The following is a 23,329-nucleotide window of genomic DNA, read 5'->3' as shown; positions in this document are numbered from 1 at the left end:
AGGCGAATCAACCACATCAAGGCAAGTTGCTTCCTATTTCCTGACAGTACCCAGGGAACCTTCCTAATTACCTGTTTTATTGACATCTGAGGCTCACAGGTAACCAGCACTTCATTAACTCATAAATCTTTTTCCAACTTGTGAAAGTCACTTCTTCCCTGACTCAGTCAAGGTTTTATTTTCTTCCCTTACTTGGTAATGTACTCAATTTATTTCCAGTAAAGAAAGGGTTGCAGGGAAAAGGTCAGTGAGGAAAGCCAGAGGAAGAAGCCACACACAGCATTCTAGATCCCAGCATACCCTGAAATGGATTTCATTGTTTCACTGACAAGAAATTCCAAAACACTGAAAATAGTCACATTCAAATAGAAAAAAAATTAATTCTGAAACCAAATGTATTCAAAGGATTTTTGTCATTATTTTTCATTTGCTTTTCTCCACTGAGGTGGGGGATGGAGAGAGAGAGACAGACAGACAGACAGACAGGCAGGCAGGCAGGCAGGCACTGACTGAGATCGATTCCAATGAAACACACAGGTAAATAATTTGAGTGCCTTTTAAAAATACATAAATGCTTAATGTCTATACTTTTCATCAAAGAGCTTTTTCGGGAAAGGATACATTTTTAGCACTAAAAATTAGTAGCACTCACACGTGACCCACACATTTGGTCAATTCGTAACCCTTCAAAGAGAACTGTGCAATTCTAATTGACAGGGTAATTTTAAAGTAAAGAACTTGGTGAATATAAACCCAACATATTTTTCCTGGTTTGGGGAAGAAGAAAGCTGTACAATGTATGTAAATATGCTAAGATTTAAAATAATAAAATAAAACCTCTTATCATTCCTATCCAAGAACATCAAGTCAGCCACTAAGGTTGTGACAATGGCAAGTGTTGAACGCACATGAGCACACATAATCACACTGAGAATCTGCTGACTGATTATTGCTGACATTGCCTAGTTCGATCTGATTCATCATTTGCACAGGAACCAAGAGACATTAAAAGGGCAGGAGGTTACACTAGGAGGAGAGAAGCAAAGCCTTAAACTAAGTTGGGATAAGGATCCTTTTCTAACAATTGCCCAATTCTTGGGATCCACTCTGTCCCGAGGCAGGCAGTGGAGACTTAGTTACTCGTATCCCACATCTGGAGATCTAGAGGCTTCTCCCAAGATGGAAGAGATGAGTAGTGAGAGAATAAAGAGATTATTAGAGATCAGAAGCTTGGCTGGGCACAGAAGCAAGCTAAGTGGAGTCACTGGAGTGGAAGGGTCTATTTAAACACATACACACACACACACTCTCTCTCTCTCTCTCTCTCTTAGCTGCCTCACATTTATCACCTTAAGAAATTTTTGAACACCTGGTCTATATACAAATGCATAACAAGAAAGGAAAAAAATATAGATGATCTCTTATCAAAACTACATAGTATTTTGCTAATAAGAAGCTATACCTTAATCCTGATATTCAGGAAATTATGTTGCCACATTAAATAAATGGTGAGGGGTAAACCATTTGTAAAAAATCAAAGCGCACACACAAATCATTCCAGACACCATTTCCCATTTTCTGACTTATTACTGTACACAATGCAGCTTTTAGCTACTGCATTCTTATATCCTTTTGAATGCTCACCAGACTATTAATCTAAAAAGCCAGGTGCTTCGTCTGCTCCTCTAATCACTGTGACCTGTTTTTGTGATTCGAAAAAGCCAAAAGACTAACTCTGGCTTGGGTGGGAATCATTTTTGGAATAGTGGTTGGTGGTTGTTCACATCTGGATTAGGTATAAAATGATAACATTATGATGATGAACACCAGAGAGCCTCATCTGCATATAAATAGACCTAATCAGAAATGCAAATTGCAATCAGGAGAAATTTTTAAAGGCTGTGATAGCTGTGTGATTGTGCAGATAAGGAAAGGTCAACACTTGTATTGTTAAGGCAGTTAAATGGCTCCCAGCCTGCCCAGAGCCTTCTTTTGAAAGAGACATTTGGAAGGTACAAATTATCTCTCAATCTGCACCCTGGTTGGGAAGGCATCCCTGGATAGCTTCATTTTCTGTAACTAGAGCTGTGAGCTGGCCACACATCAGCCCGATTCCAATGAAACACAACCCAACCTCTTGTACAAACCCCTAATGAATACACAGAATAGAAAGTATACTTGCATTTAAATGCTCTCCAAACAGACCTCTTTCTGCACAATTTTCCATTGAGACAGAAATTAAGGGATGGAGAGTAAGATCTATAGTGCTGATGTAACATTTTCTGATACATTTCAATACTGGTCTGAGTGAATACAGCAATATGATACACATATGTTTACACTGAATACTAGAGAAAGTATGTAATTAAAAAGAAAACACTAGCATTTAGACAGATTACTTAATTCACAATTCCATTCGTAATCTTATCGTGCAAAGTACAAAAAATGAATATCTCAGAAAAAGCTGAGTGCTAAAAAATATGCAATTGTTCCAACATGGTCTTATTATTCCTTGGGGTATGTTATCTTTCAGGAACATCCTCTTCTCGATCCCCCTCCACCCCCCTTGTTTTTTCAAAGAAAATATATTTCACAATCAGGCTTTGTCAGGTTTGGAGGGAAATTGCTTACAAACTATTTATTATCCCTCTAACTAGACACTTTCACAAAGTACTAATGAGTCAAGAGCGCCATCTTGTGTCTTACCTTGGAATCTTAAAGAGTGTTTTCACAGGATGCATGTCAAAGAGGGGAGGGTCTCCATCCCCCAGTTCAATAGCTGTGATCCCCAAGGACCAGACGTCACAGCGAGCGTCATAGGAAGAGTCATACTGCTGCTCACAGGCAATGACCTATTAGACAAAAGCGGGACACAACACATCAACCCGACTGCCACATCAGATGTCCTAAAAAGGCCCTGGGCTGATCTTAGCCCCCTTCACAGTTTCCTTGGCCACAATGTTATTGAATTCCAGTAATGAGATGTGTGTATTCTAGGCCTTATTTGTGCGTAACTAATTTATTATCTTATTCGTTCATTAACTTTTAAAAATGTGTCAGTTTTGTTTTTAAAAAGCATGTATCGAACCGTCCAAGTACCAAGAACAGCACAAGGGGAGAAAGCCAGTGTATACCACACCATCCCAACCCTGCTATTCTTTAAGGAAAGGCTTTGTCTACATCCTTCAACTCATTACCAGCTACTGAATTCAATAACAAGAAACAATTGTTCTCAAAGATGTTTGTGTACTTTGAGATGCATGAAATCCCCAAGAGTATGACCAGCTAAGCAGAGAGATGTTGGAAGACTCACATGGTTAATATAAAGTAAAAATGACCCCACTCCACCCTCCCCTTTTTCTAAGAGCATCTTTCCCCTCCTCAAACTCCAACAATGGTGTACATCGTAGAAACAGCTGCCATTCCAGTTACTTGGCCTGACTAGGTACAAGAGCAGCAGAACCAGAAAATGACCCTGGGCTTGTCATTGGGTTGAGGAGTACGTGACCCTGTGGAGGAATGTTTTTATCAACTTATTGAGTCAGTCAAGAACATCTCCTACACTCAGACTCTGATGACTATCACAATGGCGATAGGAGAAGTCGGGAGTGAGCCAGAGGACATGGAGGATCAGGAACCCCTATTTCACTTAAAGTCTGCCACCAGGATGACCGATGGCCATGGCTAGGTGGGAAACTTTGATTTCTGATGATCCAAAACACCAGTGAGGGGGCAACACCTGTAACGGTGAGCACAGGAAGACCAGAGTAATAGAGCCACCCTCTTAGGCCGTCATAATGTCTTTGGCTTTTTTATTCCAAATGAGATGGGACAACCGACTGTGGTGAGCAGAGGAGTGACAGATCTAGCTTATGTTTTAGCACGATCACTCTGGCTACTGTGCAGAAGATAGATTATGAGAAGAAGAAACAAAACCAGTTCAATATGTTACTGCAGGGATCCAGATGAGAGATTGTGAGATGGTGAGAATAATCAGATTCTAGATATAATTTTGAATGTAGAGCCAACTGGATTTGCTGAACAGGGCTTAGAAGAAAGGAGAGCTAAGGAAAACTCCAAAGTTTTTGACATGAGCAACCACCAGAATAGAACTGGTATTTACTAAGATGAGGAAGACAGTAGGAAGAGCAGGTTTGGGGTGAAGAGTGGAGCTCCATTTAGGATATATTAAGTCTGAGATGCCTGGGACACTTCCAAATGGAGAAGAGTATTTTAACCTGGTGAGACTCATACTGGACTTCTGATCTAGAGAATCATAACATAACTGCTATGGTCTGAACATGTCTCCCAAAATGCATGTGTTAGAAATGTAATCCCCAATGCAACCAATGGAAGGTGGATCCTTTTGGGAGGTGGTTAGGTCATGAGAATTCTGCCCTTGTGAATGGATTAATACTACCATGAAAAGGGCTTGCAGGACTGGGTTTGCTCCCTTCTGCATTCTGCCATGTGAGGACGCAGTATGAAGGCCCACACCAGATGCCAACACTTTGACCTTAGGCTTCCCAGCCTCTAGAACTGTGACAAAATAAATTTCTGTTCTTTATAAATTACCCAGTCTCAGATAATCTGTTACAGCAGCATGAAACAGATTAAGACTAAGAAACAGGTGTTTGTTTTAAGCCACTAAGTTTGTGGTATTGTTATGGCAGTGATAGAAAACTAGTATTCCTGCTCTCTTCCAGACAGTGCATTGGACTTGTAAGGCCTGGTGAAATGTGCCAACTGCCTTGCTCTAGACCCTGTGCTCTCGTTCTCATAATTGCCCTGTACTCTTCTCTTCTGAGCTGGAGAACATTTTCTACAAATTGACATCCTTGGCCCGGCCCCAGCCCCATCTTCTAAATAGAATATCCTGTCATACTTTTAACATGTTATTTTCAAATGTACATTCAAACTGAAGTTCAAATAATTCCAATTTCAGAACCAAAGGCCATTTCATTGCCCCCAAAGACCTCCCTTTTCTCACCCCAATCAGGTGAGAACCTACATTATTTTTAAAGATCCCTATTCAACACCTTTCCTTTCAGAAATGACACTTTCAAAAGTGCAAGACAAACATAATTTTAGACCTATCAATCAACAAATAGTTCACTGTTATTCATGACACTGTGATAGGGCCTGTGAGGGAGAGAGAAATAAGACTCTGTCCTTCCCCAGTAGGAGCTATGGCCAATTGAAATATAAAGTGAACCTATCATAATTAAATGACAAACCATGACAACTATAAATGCCCTAAGACAATGTGTAGTAACATGTCCAATAAAGGATATGGGCTCTAAGTGCTTAAGATTTTAGAAGGAGACCACTGCTGGCTAAGCAAGACAACACAAAGTATCCAGTACCCATAGTCTACAACTTCTGTGGGGAAATTCAAATCAGCTTCTAGCCAACTTGGATGGGACACAAAACACAATTCTAAGAACATATCTCAATGTGAAAATAGAGATATTCTAACATTTCTCAAGTGTTGTCATAAAATATTCAAAACTTGTATCTGATTTCAGCTTCTCTTTACAGACAAACATTATCTTCAGCTCATTCTGATTAACAGAAAAGCATATCTTGGCCTAATTCTTCTCTTCAGTGCATCATGTAACAAAGAAATTATTTAAGTTCAGCCTTCCAAGGAAGTTTATTGAAAATTATGCTAATAAAATAATTCACAAACAATTATTGAGTACCCATTAGTCTGGCAGGATAGTACGCCCCGGGAAGAGAAAGTCAAATACACAGTGAACTTAATCTTCAAAATAATTTGGCAAAGTAGGTGCAATGATCACTTATGCAGGTGTGGAAACTGAGGATAGCATGGTTAAACAGCTCACCTGGCATCACATAGCTAGTAATTGTCAGGGCCAGAATTTGAACCCAGGCAGGGAGAAGAATAACTAAACAAGTCATTGCCATATAAGTGCTATATATAATAAAAGTTATAGTTGGTTAAAACTGTAAAAATTATCAGCTTCTGCACTCATATTTTGACTACACTAGCCAGGTGTTCTGAAGTTCTGTCATTTCAACTCCATCTTCTTCGGGGGTCTCTTTCAGGATTGCTCCTCACCAGGAGGAAACAGCCCTTTCTGCAGGTTATACATATGATGAGAGTTAAAGAAGCACTCTTAAGAGGACGCAGGGCAACTGAAGGTCAACACCCTGGAATGGGATTCCCTATCAATCCAATACCAAAGTCTGAAGCTGTTTCTTTAAGAGAAAACAGTACTATCATTCTCTTTAGCTCAACATTCTCCTTGCCTCTAGGTGAAATAAAGCTGAGTTAAGGATGCTTGGATGGTCGAATGGTCTTTCTTCTCTTGCCCCAAGGAGAAGGTGACCTCAAAAAGAACTCTCTGAATCGGTTGCTAGGATGCTCCATTAAGAAAGGAGAGTGGGGCCAGGCGCGGTGGCTCAAGCCTGTAATCCCAGCACTTTGGGAGGCTGAGGCGGGCGGATCACGAGGTCAGGAGATCGAGACCATCCTTGCTAACCCGGTGAAACCCCGTCTCTACTAAAAAATACAAAAAAACTAGCTGGGCGAGGTGGCGGGCGCCTGTAGTCCCAGCTGCTCGGGAGGCTGAGGCAGGAGAATGGCGTGAACCCGGGAGGCGGAGCTTGCAATGAGCAAGATCCGGCCACTGCACTCCAGCCTGGGCGACTGAGCGAGACTCCGTCTCAAAAAAAAAAAAAAAAAAGAAAGGAGAGTGGGATGGCAAGTAAGTGCACTGCTTTGGGACCAAGTTTTCCAGGTTCTGTAAGTCACATTAAAGGAGTGGATAAAAATGAGATGGTGTTGTGCAAAGGACCCCAAATGCACACCCTTTCACCTCTGAAAACAAATCATATCCTCAGGACCTCTTTCAATCTACAAAGTGGCAAGGTGGAAATAAATAACCTCTACCATCCCTTCTAGCTGTAATATTCCACGACTTTGTGATTTCCAAGTAAGTGATCTTTGGGTAGTATCTCAAACTAGTAGGCTAACATCGCCATACAAATTAGCTAGAGTGAACAGTACATTATTCTGAGGTGTGAACAGGATGGCTGGAACTTTGAGGGGATTTTATTGCCAATGTTTTGTAGAAGGTCTTAAGGTCTATGACAACATGCTGGTTGCTGTAATAATGCCTCTGTTAAGGAAGAAGAGCTTCGCGACCGAGCAATTGTTTGGATGCTGGTTAATGGAGCATGTCCAGGTTCCCACCTTGAAATGCAAACTCACGGCTTTCCTGGTACAGTTAGATTACACTGCTGCTTATTTTAGAAAGAAGAAAACACTAATGCTGGATTACTAGCAATATCTACGCACTGGCAGCTTTAGTGCCCAAGGCCAATAGCTATTTTACCTGGCAGTGGGCTTGAGGCTCCCAAATGTTGGTCATTGCCACCTTAGCTGCCAAAACCTTTTCTTTCTGGAGACTGAGAACAAGAAACAAGTTTTCACTAACGGCTTAGCTTGACAGGTCTTTGGAGCAAAGGCTAGTCATTATCCGTCTTCAATTGCTTGAGGCAATTCTCTTTAGCCTTCTTCAGGCTAAGGAGTTCCACAGATCCAGACTCCTTACATCTACCCCCAGTCACTCCCTCCTACCCCACAGAGGGAACACCTCCCCTCTCCTACGAGAATCTATGCGATGAAACCACATCCACAACTGCTTTGACACATATCATCCCTTTGTCTGACCTTGAGCAAGGTCAGCTGTGTTCTGTTGAAGATGGCTGTTCCTTTCCTTAGCCACCAGCCAGAGAATGGCAGAGAAAAACAACTGTCAGCAGCCCTTGGGTCACGAAGAGACTTTCACCTCTGGCTAGTGCTAGAAAATCCCAGAGCCTGGCATCTTTGTTTTGGTTTTGCCACCAAAACCAAAGTCACTGGGTGACTTTGACAAAATATTTTATCTCCCTGTACCTCTTCTTTGCAAGCAAACCAAGCAACCCCTTTTTCATGGGCCTCATCTGAAGCACTGCTTATGAAAATGCTGGTTATTCAGCTTTTACTGTGGCCCTAAAATGTTAATAGTAGATATCATTGGATCACTGACACATGGGTAATAATTATTTTATTTACTTACTTCTTTAAGACCTTTTGTGTTTTCTAAAATGTCTATAGAGAGCATGGATTATTTCTATAATAAAAAGAAGCAAATTTTGTGTTTTTTTGTCTTGAAAATATAAATAAATATTGAAAAGTTTGCCTTAATTTTCAAGGGCATGCCTCTTTGTTCTGGAGTATTTGTTGACTGCTGGGATTCTTTATCAAGAAGTTGGCAGGTTAAAGGTGGTGTCTTGATAATATAACTAGGTCCCTGGCTGGATGTGGTGGCTCATGCCTGTAATCCCAGCACTTTGGGAGGCCAAGGCAGGCAGACCACGGGGTCAGGAGTTAGAGACCAGCCTGACCAACATGGTAAAACCCTGTCTCTACTAAAAATAAAAAATAAATAAATAAAAATTAGCCAAGTATGGTGGCGCATGCCTGTGATCCCAGCTACTCAGGAGGCTTAGACAGGAGAATTGGTTGAATCCAGGAGGCAGAGGTTGCAGTGAGCCAAGATCACTCCACTGCACTCCAGTCTGGGTAACAGAGTAAGACTCCATCTCAAAAAAAAAAAAAAAAGAAGAAGAAGAAAACTAGGTCCCCATGAGATTAATACCAGAAGAATGAAGCATAATTATTCATGTAGCATAATTGATAAATGTTATTGATCATAAGGTTTCCTAAAATAGAACTTCTCTGGAATCAGAAGTTGTAGTTACAGTATAACTATTCCAGTGGCAGATTTTTAAAAATCAGTTTTACAAATGAAATTCCCTTCCCAACTATATCCCTTTCTGCTGTAAGCACAGGGCATGAGTAAAGCACTTTCACTTTCTCGGGCCATCATGATCCATGACTAGAACTTATTAATAAAGTTACCAAGACAAGGGTGAGTTCCACTCTCTCTTGCACAATGACTTGCTGTATAAGAACCTGAGCTAACAGCTCCTCATCTCAAGATCTTCATCATCCGAAAAGAGCATCTGCATTATACTATATGTGAAAGGGATAAAAGCAATCAATATATGAGCTTCCAGATTCAGAAAACCTAGTTTCTCTAACAAGATAGTTAAACCATTTATCAAATTATATGTCAAAGAGCTATTGGGCTGAAATTTCTTCCAATAATGTAATTTTAAGCAATGTTTTCAAGGAAATAGCATTATAGTATTTTTGCTGTCATAAGAATTTATCAAACTTAAACAACAGGAATTATTCAGACTACTTTATTTTTCCACTAATATTTTGAAATGTCATTAAAAATGTAATTAGGTTTGCCTTCTATGTTCTGATTTCTCACCTTACTAGAATCATTCGTGCGATCCAAAATTATAACCAAAGGTCGGGATTAAAATTTCACTCAAGTACACAGGCAAAATGCTGTTATCTCAAGAGCTAAATTCAGCTAAATAAGAGGCAAGGCAAACAGACCTAAAGCTATTAATCCTTGGCTGACCTTGAGCCCAAAAATGCAGGCAATAGACTGGCAAATAAGATGGGCTGAGAGGTAGGAAGGCAAATAAGATTCTTAATTTTGCTTACACAATTCATGCAGCATAATTGATAAATGTTATTGATCATAAAGATTTCTAAGTCAGAACTTCTCTGGAATCAGAAACTGTGGTTACAGTATAAATATTCCACTGGCAAATATTTCTATCACTTTTGCAAATGAACATCTTAAAGTGTTATAAGCTGAGAGACTGAATAAATAAATGAAGTTTCTTACCTAAGATGATACATAAATTCAAAGGAGGATATATTTGAGATTCGTTCTTTTTTTTTTTTGTAAGGGAATATGGACTAGATGAACTGAAATTGAAGTACTTGGCAAGGGATGGTCTTTCATAAAACTAAAACTGGGGCTAAGATTGAATCCACATTTTGTACACTGTAAAATTGCCAGCAGTAATTTAAATTAGACTGTTCTTACGAACTTCAGGAAGGTCTCTCATTATATTGTGATATTCTATGGGTCTCTTTTTTCTCAGGATTGTAAGTTCAGCTTAAGTCTATAGAGCAATAAAGCCAGGTTCAAATTAAAAAGACACAAAGCATGCGTATACAACACCAACTTCCCACCATGGCTAGTGGAGGGTAGAAGGGGAACTCACTCTGGGTTTGAGGTCAGCCCACATGCTGATTTTTGCACCTAAATTCCCTGAAACCCTGAAAACAGATCATTTATTCTTACTTGTGTGTTAAGTCCCCTTCTCAGACTCAGGACCAATATCTACAGAACTCCTAGCATGTCCAAATTTCGTATGTGTCCTTGGTACTCAAAAAGTGAAGGAGTACATTTGCTCCCAGTGCATTCCCACTGTGGTCGCCTGATCCAGAGCTTCCTCATACACAGATGGACGATGAAAGGACCTTTAGGGTTCACTCATTCAACCCCCTTCTTTTACAGAAGAGAAAACTAGGGCCTGAGGGGAGAGTCAGTTGATTTGTCTGAAATCACACAGTTGGTTCATGACCAAAGAAGGAGTTAACTCCATGGTTACCTACCACCTTCCTGTGTGATGCATCTCTTGGGAATCCTCATAATGATGGAGAATGCTGAGCCACTTCCAAATACATTCCATATTCAGAGAGCCGCGGTCACAGTAATGTCTACGCTATGAGCCCGTAGACACAGCATGCAAGCATTAAGCAGATGGATTTCCTGCCACCTCTCACTTACCTGTCCCTTCACTCTCCCTTGCTGCCCCTTTCCTTTGCCAGTTAGTGCTCCATTTCTACCAGAGTATGTTAAGGACAGGGCAAGGAGGACCTCTACAATTCAGTCCATTTTACAGCTTGTCAGGTCACATATTATTACACCAGGTCAGGAAACAGATTCAGAAAGTTAAGAGACATATGCGCTCAAGGCCATAGCTAGTAGGCGATAGAACCGAAGCATGAGCGCCCAATCAGAAACTATTGAGGAAAAAAATGTTTTTCTCCTTCATGATGCATCTGAAAAACAGGAAGAGAAGCAAATCAAGCAGAGTATCTGAAAGTTCCCACTTGGACATACTCCTTCATCAGCAAGTATCTGTGGTTTCTGTCCTTACCCAGGCTGACAGCACTATGCAAATAAGGATGTCCTTGAGAATGTTGTATGTTCCTATTAGACCATGATTCTGTTTAACTCTCTAAAATTAAGAAAGGTATGGGAGGCTGGGCACTGTGGCTCATGCCTGTCATGAACTTGAGCCCAGGAGTTCAAGACCAGCCTGGGCAACATGATGAACCCCGTCTCTACTAAAAATACAAAAATTAGCTGGGCGTGGCGGTGCATGCCTGTCATCCCAGCTACTAGAGAGGCTAAGGCACAAGAATCACTTGAGCTCTGAAGGTGGAGGTCGCAGTGAGCCGAGATCATACCACCGCACTCCAGCCTGGATGACAGAGCAAGACCCTGTACCCCCTACATCCCCCCACAAAAAGGTATGAGAAATACCCAGGACATTAAAATAGAGCACGAGAAACACTAGTCCATCTGCCTCTACTTGTTCCTATTTCATCCTACTCAAGGCTCCTCTGAGGTTCCATCCCTCACGCTGACTGCTCTCCTCCATTTGCTCTCATGATGGCTCAGTGGCCATCAGGCAAGGAAGCAAATGTAGAGTTTGGCTTGGGTGGGAATTCTCTTTCATGGGCTAAGACTGTCCCCAGAACAGGGCAGTGAAGGCATTGACTGGAGCTCAGCCATGGGTCATCTGGGACCCAGAGCTCAGGAAGAGCTGAGGCCAACTCTGACATTCCTCCAGCAAACACTTCTGTTCCTGCAGTAACAGAATCCGTTTTCCTCTTTTCCTCTTTGGTGGATGAAGAGAAGGGGCAACAGCAGATGCTTTGACGCTTTTCACCTCCCCGGAGAGGAGTGAGGATAGCCTTAAAAAGCCCGAATGCTCCTGGCAGTTGTTCCTTTGACATTTCTGGCTTAGCACTTCTCGCTCAGCACTCGGAGGGGATTCACGTGAGGCCTCGGCCCTGGGCCTCACATGCTTCTACACATCTGGGATCTAAAGCCCTCAGATAGGGTCTTATATTTAAACCCACCAGGAAGAGGGTAATAACATATCACCGGCTCCTCCAGAGCCAGCTCCCCGCCTCCACACTGACGTATGACACATGACTCAACCTCTCCACAGAGCTCCAGCTGAGAGGGAGCTACTGCTGGAGCTGAGGTGAAAACCCCGGGGCGGCCTCCAGTCATATCCACTCCCCACACCCCACACCTTGGGCCCTTCGCCTGCTGGAGCACTGAGCGTCTGGGCTCTGCCTCAGTGCCTTAGAAGACAGAACCACTCTGCAAATGTAGGCAGGCCAGGGCCAGCCTCAGAACCAGAGACGGAATCTCTGTTTCTTTGAACCTGATACACAATGCCTGGGGTGAACCGGTGAACAGCAAAAGTGACGGAATCTCAGAGATGAATGTTTCTAGAGAAGGTAGGCAGGTCTTTCAGCCAATGATCTGAAGTTCTAAACCTCTCATTTAACTCTCCTGAGCTCCCAAAGCCTGCATTCCTCACAGTGATATGACTGGCAGACAGGGTCCCATGAATCTCCAGTCTTTAACAGAAAGCCAGGTAAAATAGATCCTAGCAGCCATGGCATCATCATTAGTTCACTCTTACTGAGAACTTGTCCCACCCTCATTGCTTGTGGAACATCAGCTCCATGGAATATGAGAACTGAAGGTGGGTCTTCCCTCTAAAAACAGTAAATGTTCCCTGTAAAATAGAAAGGAACTTAAAAGGCAAAGACTGCCTAAGCCAATTTCTTCTTTTTCACAGATGAGAACAGGCTAAGCAGAGGTGGGGGAGGGGCAACATATGCCACCGTTGTTAAAAGCCCCTATTATGTCTGGCACGGCCCTGAACAGTTGCAGTACATTATTTCATTTTATCGTTTGAGGCAGGTTTTTTCTCCCCATTTTACCTCTTTTAACTTCTCGCCATTTTACTTCTTTTAACTTCTCCCCATTTTACTAGTCAGAAATACTAAGTAACTTGCCTGAGGTTACTGGTTATATAGGTAGCAGATATCTATGATTTGCTCCTAGATCTATCTGACTCTAAAATTTGTGCATTTTTACTCAAACTGAAGCCATATTGAAATAACTGACCCACATCATTTTTTAGAAAATGAGTAAATCTCCTAAATTCAATTCTAAAGAACTTTATTTTTTCCATATCCTTCTCTTGGGCAATAATTACACTGGCTTTTAGCATCACACTGAAATATTACATTTTCCTTCATATATTAGGAAGGATAATTCTCATCTAAGTTAAGAATTGGGGGAAAAAAACATTCACGACTTATCTGGTACACCGGTTGTCACAATTAAATAATTTGCTGTGGTATAGTGGTTAAAAGTAAGGACTTTGGAGACAAATATCTGGGTTGAAATTCTGTTGGCATCCCCTAATAACTTGTCCAAGGACAAGAATAGTTACTTTCTATGACTCACCTACTGCATCTAAAACATTGGACTAGCAATAGCACCAGCTTTTTTGGTAGTGTTGCGAGATTTATACATGAGTTAATACACACAACTCACTTAGCACCTAACACATAGTAAGCACTCGCTAAATGCTAGCTCTTATTTGGGAACCAAACCCATTAGCTAGAGCTTAGGGAACAAAATGGCAATAATGACAATAATAATAATTCAACTCTATAGTGTCGTATGTCTTTCACAGCCCTTTGACACAAAATATCTCATTTGTCATCTCTAGCCCTGGCAATGCCAAAGGAAATAGCATTATCTTATCATTTACTAGGAATGGCATAATTAACAAAGGCAAGAGTGGCTGCAAAAAGCTTGCGATATTTCTGCATTGGTGTAAGCTAGTTGTTATGGCAACCGTCCCCTGTCAGCGACCCTTTGCCAGGCAGAGAGAGACCCATTTTTGGAGCCGTCACAGCACATCTGTTTCTCTGCTCAGCTGATTAGCTCTTGTTTGCAACAATGAGCAGATGGAAGTAAAGAGGGGAAAAATTTTCTAAAAAGAAGCAAATGTTTATTTTATCCACAAGTCTGTTTTCCAGTAAAGAAACAGACCTTTTGCTGTTTTAGGAAGATGCTGCCTATACTAGATCCTTAATGCATGGTGGAATTGCAAAGTGTAGTCAACCTATAAATTATAGGTGATAGGTCCTTCACGTGCATATTTTATTTTTATTTTTTATTATACTTTAAGTTCTAGAGTACATGTGCACAACGTGCAGGTTTGTTACATATGTATACATGTGCCATGTTGGTGTGCTGCACCCATCAACTCGTCAGCACCCATCAACTTGTCATTTACATCAGGTATAATTCCCAACGCCATCCCTCCCCTCCACGTGCATCTTTTAAAATGATGTGTCTCGCATTCCAATTTCAGAGTCCACTTCCGCTCTATCTCTGCGCGTCTTTGTTATATAAACTGTTGTCTCAGTTAGCTGGTACACATTTTCCACACTGGATATCCCACATGAACACACTGTAACTGTGAAAGAATAAAGTGAAAGAGTACAAGTATCCTTTCCCTGCCTTGGTTTCTTCATCTGTAAAATGGGACTTGCATTCCCATGCTCTCTGAAAAGCCAAACAGCTTCAATATTTACTAGGTATGTGAATTTGGGTACGATTTCGCCTATAGCTCTTTAAGCCTCACTTTCTTAGTGATAAAATGGAGAAAATAATATCCACTATTGAGAGCTGTTGTGAAAATGAAATATTTTAAAAGCCTCTATCATAGTCTCTGGTATAGAGTCAGTCCTCAGTAAGTGAAAGTTTCCTTCCCACTATGCCTCTGCTTAGCAAGTGTAATGTTCAAAATATCTGACAAGCAGGAGGCATGTGGCACTGGCCATCCCTGCTTGTCAAACAGACCTTTCCCCCCCATAGTTGCTGGATCATTAGGTCAGAAGTGTTCCAGGGTAAAAGACAGGGCACCTCTGGTGGCTGAGGAGCACTCAGGGGGCTCTGGATGGCTGCCATTTACTATCCAGAATGAACACAGTTTAATATTTTAACAAGCAGCCTGGCCACACAGTGTACATCAGCTAAATATAAGCCATTATTTTAAAAGTCTACTGGTGTCCTCAATAAAAACGATAATGACAACATTGGTTCTTTCTCTTGGGTTTCAGTCATTTACAAGCACTGAATTTAATTCCTTGCTATATGTGATGGTGGAAAAAGTATTTTAGGTATCAACTACCCCAACCCCCCTGCCATTACCATTAATCAACATAAACTAGGCTTGTATCCCTTTTGTTATAGGGCAGGATATTACCTGGCATGTGTTTGATACAAAAATTGGTTGAGCAATATTGACAGTGGACATGGGTTATATTGGAATCCCTTAGTTGAATGAATCACAAAATATGGATTCCAGTCACAATTACCCACCTACTACTCTGTGTCTATGGACACTTGGCCTGAAAGAGCCTTAGATTCTTCATCTGCAACATCAATGTAATCATGCCCAAATGGCACTCTCACAGGTAGATTATAGTGCTTTTAAAATACTATTTGTAAAAATTCTATGCAAATGTGGGATATTATTATTCATATTATTTACTATAAGAAATTGGATGTCAGGAGACAGTGGAGGAGAAAAGAGATAATAAACATGGCTAATAGGAAGACTGTGTTGTTTTTGTGGGTTTTTTTAAGTGTGTAAAATGCAGGCTAAAGTTATAGGCCAGGAGACCAGAGAAGCTTAATCAAGTAAAGAGAAGGTTCAAGGAAGTGACCATGAGCTGGCCAAACATCTCAGGAGATAATAATAATTTTTAAAATGCTTTGCTTGAAAGTAGGTAGGAGAGAACAAAAGTCTGGGGTTGTTGGGAGCCCACACAGGAAGGCAATTTGGTATGCTTTGTACATTCAGAAAGAACCATGTTTGCCTCCAACACCAAAGGCTGAGAGAGCACAGACAGTGTATGCGTGTGGTGTGTGTGGAGTAGGGGAGGTGGTTGTGTATGTGTGTGTAAACAGGCAAAGCTGATCCCTCTAACTATGCTAGCATCTATTAACCTGCAGCCCTGCAGGTTCTAAATAGTGAACTAATTACCTTGGACACTTGAATGATTTAATACAAAGAAAGGGGGCTAACTATTACTATTTGGGAACTTGTTATTGGTTGAACTGTGTCCTCCAAAAAAGAGATACATGGAAGTCCTAGCCCCCAGAATCTCAGAATGTGAACTTATTTGGAAATAGGGTCACTGCACTACAATTAGTTGAATTCAGATGAGGTCATACTGGAGTAGGGTGGGCCTCTAATCCGACGGGACTGGTGTTCTTATAAGAAGACAGGGTCATGTGAAGACAGAGACACACAGAGAAAACACCATGGCACTACAAAGGCAGAGACTGGAGTTACACAGCTGCAAGCCAGGGAACGCCAAAGATCGCCAGCAAACCTCCAGTAGCTGGAAAGAGACAAAGCAAGATCCCGCCCCTGGAGGCTTCAGAGGAAGCCTGACTCTGCTGGCATCTTGATTTCAGATTTCTAGCCTCCAGAAGTGTGAGATAATATATTTCTGTTGTTTAAAGCTACCCAGTTTGTACTACTTGATTAGAGCAGACCGGGGAAATAAATATACGGCGGACAAGTCTTCAACCCCAAGAGATGAGGAAAACCCACTTTAACTTCTTGCTGTTTGGTTGCACCATGCGTGCCTTCACCTGTGGCTACTGGCATGTTGCAGCCACTACTACCCCTCAGATATTCACAGGCACTGTTGTTGTAACTGCCCTGAAGTCAGTCCCTGAACGATGAAGCCATGCAGTTTGCAGCACTCATAGCCAGGGAGATTGAAAAATCTGAAGTTTTCATGACTTTATTATGAGCTGCTAAATCAACAAACTCCAGAACAACCTACCTCTGATCTTATTACATAAGAAACTTAATTATCTAATGTTCAAGTCATTTTGCTCATGATAATCTGCTAAATAGTCTCGATGTGACACTTTTTCTTTCTCTTTTAAGATAATCTTTCTTGTAGTCACAGTATGCTACTCACATACAGTGTGTTTAGTTTATAAAAAACATTTCTGATCTTAAGCCAGGCATGTTGATGCATGCCTGTAGTCCCAGCTACTTGGGAGGCTGAGGTGGAAGGAATGCTTGAGCTAAGGAGTTGGAGACCAGACTGGGCAACATAGTAAGACCCCATCTTAAAAAAAAATTGTAGTCATCTTGACTTTTACATTAACCCTTTTACTATGCTAAATAATTTCTTTCCCTAGTAGTATTGTTTCAAAGTACTAATACACTAATGGCATCCCCAGAACTCTTCTACATTGCTGAGTTGAGACTACTCTGCCAGTATCTTTCAACTTTAGTAGTGTCCAAATGAGGTAGTAAGAGAACATGAGTAGAGAGTGTTGACAGTATGACAGTCATTTCATGCTGCAGCTTTGAGCTGCCCCAGTGAACTGTGTGTCTTGAGTGCTCATCAACATTTGATTGTACTGTGGTCACATTCCATTAGCTACCTGGTTTATAGAACAGCTATCTGAATTAAATACTACACTTACTCAGGTTTGTGGAATAAAAATGGAAATAAAAAAGGGAAAAAACAATTTTGTTCAATTCCTCAAAAATAGGATCAAAGATCTCTCAGCTGCATTTTAAAAATAAAGCACAAGTCATCTGCAATGCTCTTATTCCACTGGCATTGGTATTGCATGCATTGTTGTATTTAATCTAAAGACCACTTATTCATACAAGCAGAAGTGAGAACATACCAGGATCAATATACTACACAGGCCATCATATGAAGACAGTGTTAATTTGAACCATTACTGATTATACTTTCAAGGACTGCTTGAAAGCATTGCTCACATGAACAATATAAATGTTTGTTGAATTGAACTGAAAAATGGAAGGTTGTTCTTGTGGACATTCCTATGGAGGATTATGAAGCAAAAAGAGACTTTGTTGGAAAAACTACTTCTCCATTTAGAAAATAAAAATGTGAGAATGGTGAAGGCCTGATTCCCAAGAGCTGCAGCCTGGGTCCCAGAGCATACTGGACACAATCACGCATCCTGAGAGAATCCTGCACCTGAACAGTCAGACATTCACTCCTGCAATGTGCTGTCAAGGTGTCCATACCTTAAACTGCTTACTCTTCAATTGATTCACTGCAACAGGCAGGATGCAGTGCTGGCTTTCCCCAGCTAACAGGGGAACCACTTCCAGGCAATCTGAGCAAAAAGAAGCTCACCATAAACTGTTCCCTAAAGAAACACTCCACATATTTTATTCAACCCAGTTAAAGTTGGAAAGTCACAAACACCTCTTTTTGCTGCTGTTGTTTTGTTTTGTTTTTGAGACAGGTCTCACTCTGTCACCCAGACTGGAGTGCAGTGGCGCAATCTCGGCTCACTGCAAGCTTCACCTTCCAGCTTCACGCCACTCTCCTGCCTCAGCCTCCTGAGTAGCTGGGACTACAGGTGCGTGCCACCATGCCCAGCTAATTTTTTGTATTTTTAGTAGAGACGGGGTTTCACCGTGTTAGCCAGGATGGTCTCAATCTCCTGACCTCATGGTCCGCCTGCCTCGGCCTCCCAAAGTGCTGGGATTATAGGCGTGAGCCACCACGCCCAGCCACAAACACCTCTTAATAAACGTACAAAGCCAAGAAAATGCTTCTCTTAATTATATTTTGTGATTTTGAAAATACCAATTTGCTCTAGGTTAGAACAGGAATACCATCTTCCATGTTATGCCACCCCAAATATTAGTTGAATGACCTTAGTTATGCTTTCCTTTCAGAACAGATCTAAATCTACAGAGAAATTTGCTAATATCAATAGTTGTGAAGCCATCCTCAAACTGTTCTCCAAGTGTATCTTATCCCTTTGGCTTTCTTACCAATGCATTCATTCATTCAACAGAATTTTTTTTTTTTTTTTTTTTTTTTTTTTGAGAGACAGAGTCTAACTCTGTCACTCAGGCTGGAGTGCAGTGGTGCCATCTCGACTCACTGCAACCTCTGCCTCCCGGGTTCAAACAATTCTCCTGCCTCAGCCTCCAGAGTAGCTGGAATTACAGCTGTGTGCCACCACACCCAGCTAATTTTTGTATTTTTAGTAGAGACAGGATTTTGCCATGTTGACCAGGCTGGTCTCAAACTCCTGATCTCAAATGATCTGCCTGCCTCAGCCTCCCAAAGTGCTGGGATTACAGGCATGAGACACCGCTCCTGACCCAACAGATTTTATTTTTTATTTGTTATTTTTGAGCCTGTACTCTGTATCAAGCACTTTATTAAGAGCTTAGGCATCCCAAGTCCCTGCCAGAGCTGAGTCCAGTTGGGAGATCTGCCTGCCAACAACTACAGTGCAGTAGTGATATTGTATTAATGGAGGGTGGAAGGACGTGGTGGAAACTTAGGGAAAGGAGCCTCCATGTGGGCAAGGGATTAGGGAATGTTTCCCAGCGGAGCTAGCATTTGAGACTTGTCAATTAAGGAGGAATTTTCCAGAGGCCTGGGGGCCATTCCAGATGATATAATAGTACACCAAGGGTTTAAAGGAAAGACACATCAGTAGGGATTTGGAGAGTCACCTGTTGTTCACTACTGTTGGGGCATTAAGAACCAGTAAATTGGGAGAAGTAATCTGAAATAAGGCTGGATAGATAGGCATTGGAATATTAAGAGCTTTATTCACAATTCAAAGAAGTTTTGACTTTATCCTGCAGTGTTTCTCAAAGTGGAGTTCACAAAGTCCCTAGATAATTTTTTATGTTTTTGGTTTTGTTTCAGTGATAATTGTGTTAATAATAATAATGGGAGAAGGAGGAGTAAAAACATATTCTAGATCATCTGGATGACCATTTGTCACACAGTGTTCATATTATGTTTACTATTAAGTTGGCATCAAGCCAACAGAGATGTAACAGTTGGAGATCAAAGGAGGTGCTGTTTGAACAAAGAGATTATGCTAGCTGAAATAGAATAAAGTAGTAGGAGAACTGAGTCGCCACATGGTACGTGGTTGTAGGTGTGCCAGACTCAAAATAACCCATATGATTGTGTCCTGAAACATAAGCACACTGCAAAGGACAATGGAGATTCACAAAACAGTATCATTTGTCTCATAAAATTAAAGCTGCTTACTTGAATGTTACTGACTTTGTATAATAGTTTTTTCATAATACATTTTTTTCTTTTGGTTTTATATTTCTATAAATAAAAATGACAAGGAGTTTATATCTAGTTTTATGTTTTGTAAAACCTATTTAAGAAATATTTAAGATTTAGATAAACACTGGAATTTGCAGCATTTTTCTTTTTGTTTAAAATGGGCCTATCCATTACTCAGGTATGAAAGAAAGAGCCATAGATGATGGGAGGCAGGAGGGTCATTGAAGAAATTTAAGCAGAGATTAGTATGAACCACTTACTTTGTTAGGAGACCACTTTGGCAGTCACAGAGAGGAAATACCATCATGCAGAGATGGAAAGACATCTAGGGAGGTGACCATCTTGGTTTATTAAAAGAACCCATTTGTTTAATCCAGAAAGCTGCTCTCAGGCAAAGGTCAGCATACTGTGGAATTAAATGACCTGACAAACTAAACTGCACTAGTGTTACAGAGCATGCCTCATGTAGCTAGAAGGTTCCCCAAACTTCTACATGCGTCATTTTCCAAACAGTTCTATGATGATGCCAAACCGAACTTAGGAATAAATCCCAAGTTTTACTACAGAGAGCCAACAAAGTACACAAGATGAGTTGCTATGTATCTGGTAACAAAAAACAACCAGGGCCACCACATATAGTTCTGTAGGCCAGCTGCTGCTGAAATCTGGCTCTTCACAAAGCCATATACCTCTGACGCTGCATCTATCCAGGGAAGTTGACTTTTTCTAATTTATACAAGGGCTGGATGAATTTGCCAAGCCACAGCCCTTGCAGAGGGCTGCATCTTCTGGAGGGACACCTTCTAATTGCATGAAGGTACCCTATGGGATAGCTGTGACTTAATCTTGCTTTTCTGAGATTACATCTCACCAGCATCACTGACCAAACTAACACTCTTACAGTTCAATGAGGATAATGGACTTTCTTCTTCCTGAAGTTCTGGAGAGCATATGACTTACCCATAAAAAGACATAGTACCAAGGCATTCAACACATGCAAAGAAAGAACTAGATATTTCCAGCTTACCTCAGGGGCCATCCAGAATGGGGTGCCAACAGATGTGTTTCTCCGCAGACGCGTACTGGTGAGTTGAGCTGAAACACCTATAAGGAAAGGGTATCAGAATTCAAAAGTGAGCCAAGTATGATGCTAGACCAGGGATTGGCAGACTTTTCCCATAAAGGCCAAATAAATACTTTAGGCTTTGTGGGCCATATGGTCTCTGTCACAACTACTCAACTCTTGCTCCCATAGTACAAAAGCAGCCATAGTAGACACATAAATGAATAAATGTGGCTGCATTCTCATAAAACTTTATTTATAGATGTTGAAATTTGAATTTCATATAATTTTCACGTCACAAAATATTTTGGGTTTTTTTTTTTCCCTATCATTTAAAAATGTAAAAACCATTCCTAGCTCATAGGCCATATGAAAATAGGAGGTAGGTCATATTTGGCATACTAACTGTAGCCGGCAAACTACAACTCTGGAGCATTTATCACTCTATTTAAATCATTAGGATTTTTTTTTTCCTAATGGACATCCCTATCTATATCCCTGCAAAAATCAAAAGAAAAATATCAACAACTAGGATCAATCCAAAATATTGTCCTATTATACTTCCAAATTATTTCACATGACTTCTTTCTTAATAAGGGGCTTCATTTTATGGAGAAAGAAGATCGGCATGCGCTATCACTAACAGAGCATCAGTACAGACATAAAAAGACTTCAGTGCCTTATCTTGCCTAGAAGCCTGGAAACCTGGTGAGAAAGCTCTGTTTGTCAAATGGAAAAAGAATATGACTAATAACATTATCTGGGGCTCAATGTTGAGGACCTGAATTCTAATGTAACTCCTATGTCCTTTAACCAGCTCTCTTCTTCATATCATGAGGGCGTAAAGGTCCACGGGATTAAGAATCAATGTTGTCCATCCCAATTATGCTTTTTACTAATTATGTGATTGCTTCACCTCGGAGCCTCAGTTTTTTCATCTTCAAACTAGGGATAATCACAACAGTCACACCAAACACAGAGGGTTCTTCTTAAGACCAACTAGGAGAACAAATGTGAAAATGATCTATAAATTGCAAAGCATTTTACACATGTAAGGTATTCTTTTATACCACACAGAAGTCTCATATAGCCCTTAAGAGAATGACCAGAGTTGCCACTAAAGTCACTGATGACAAAAACTTAGAAACTGAACACTGTGTGTTCTTAGCAAAGGACACACCTTTGAAACATCGGCATAGATTTGCCAAGGGTTCGTGGGTTGTTTTGTTGGGGGATGACTGTTGTGTTAACTGTGGACATTCTCTTTATCAGAGAGCCAAGAAGCTCTTTAAACTCTATTAGACCCAGATACTTTCCCATTTTACCAACTTCTCCACCACAATTTTGGTAAAAACAACTATACCTTTCTAGTTTTAATTTCTAGAAATTTATTTTGCAGCCACTGAAAGTTCGGAACCTTCTAATGGAAAGATTAGGAACACTTACGCTATGTCAAATCACAAAGCTGCTGAGTGAATAAATCAGTATCAATTCCCATCCCATCCTCATCCTTCCAGTCTGTTTGCCCTCACAATATATTTACAGTCCCCAGAATCACGTGGAAAAAACATCTCAAATGTTAAACATACAGCATATTATTGGAGTTACATCATTCCTTATAAAGAGGAGCATAAGACTTACACAAAATGCTCCCTCTGCTATTTTTCTTTGCTTGTGTTTCAGTAAAAATACACCAGTACATCTAAAGCAACTTCATTTATTTTTAAGTAATTTCATCTGAGCAAATGATGAACTGATACATGTTTACACTGAACTCTTTCTTAGCAATATTATCACAAATATCTTTCAAAAATAATCAGTCTTGTTTACTATGACATTGACAACATGTTTAAAGTGTTTCTCTAAATGTTTTCTCATTATTTGTAACAATGGCTCTGAAGTACTATTGTTGAATTCATTTAGAAGACTAAACCTTCAATAAACTTTAAAAAAAAAACAAAACAAATGGTTTGTTGTTTTGTAAATATCAACATATGATATTACAAGGAGATATTTAATAGTTCTCTGGACTTAGGTGATATTGCCCTGTATTTCCTCTC

General features: G+C 40.6%; 1 protein-coding gene across 1 annotated transcript in view; it reads right to left on the bottom strand.

The window, feature by feature from the left end:
* The window catches only part of MYO3B (myosin IIIB), a 491,510-nt gene that overhangs the window by 425,402 nt on the left and 42,779 nt on the right, over window positions 1–23,329 (bottom strand). The window contains exons 6-7 of the mRNA XM_045367230.3: window positions 21,234–21,310; window positions 2,707–2,852 (exon numbers count right to left, since the gene is read on the bottom strand). Coding sequence (XP_045223165.2) covers window positions 2,707–2,852; window positions 21,234–21,310 — 223 coding nt within the window. The remainder of the gene's footprint in view (window positions 1–2,706; window positions 2,853–21,233; window positions 21,311–23,329) is intronic.

This window comes from Macaca fascicularis, chromosome 12 (assembly GCF_037993035.2).
Source record: "Macaca fascicularis isolate 582-1 chromosome 12, T2T-MFA8v1.1".
Classification (NCBI taxonomy): Eukaryota; Metazoa; Chordata; class Mammalia; order Primates; family Cercopithecidae; genus Macaca; species Macaca fascicularis.
Note: the sequence above shows the minus strand (reverse complement) of the source record. Positions and strands in the feature narration are given on the sequence as shown.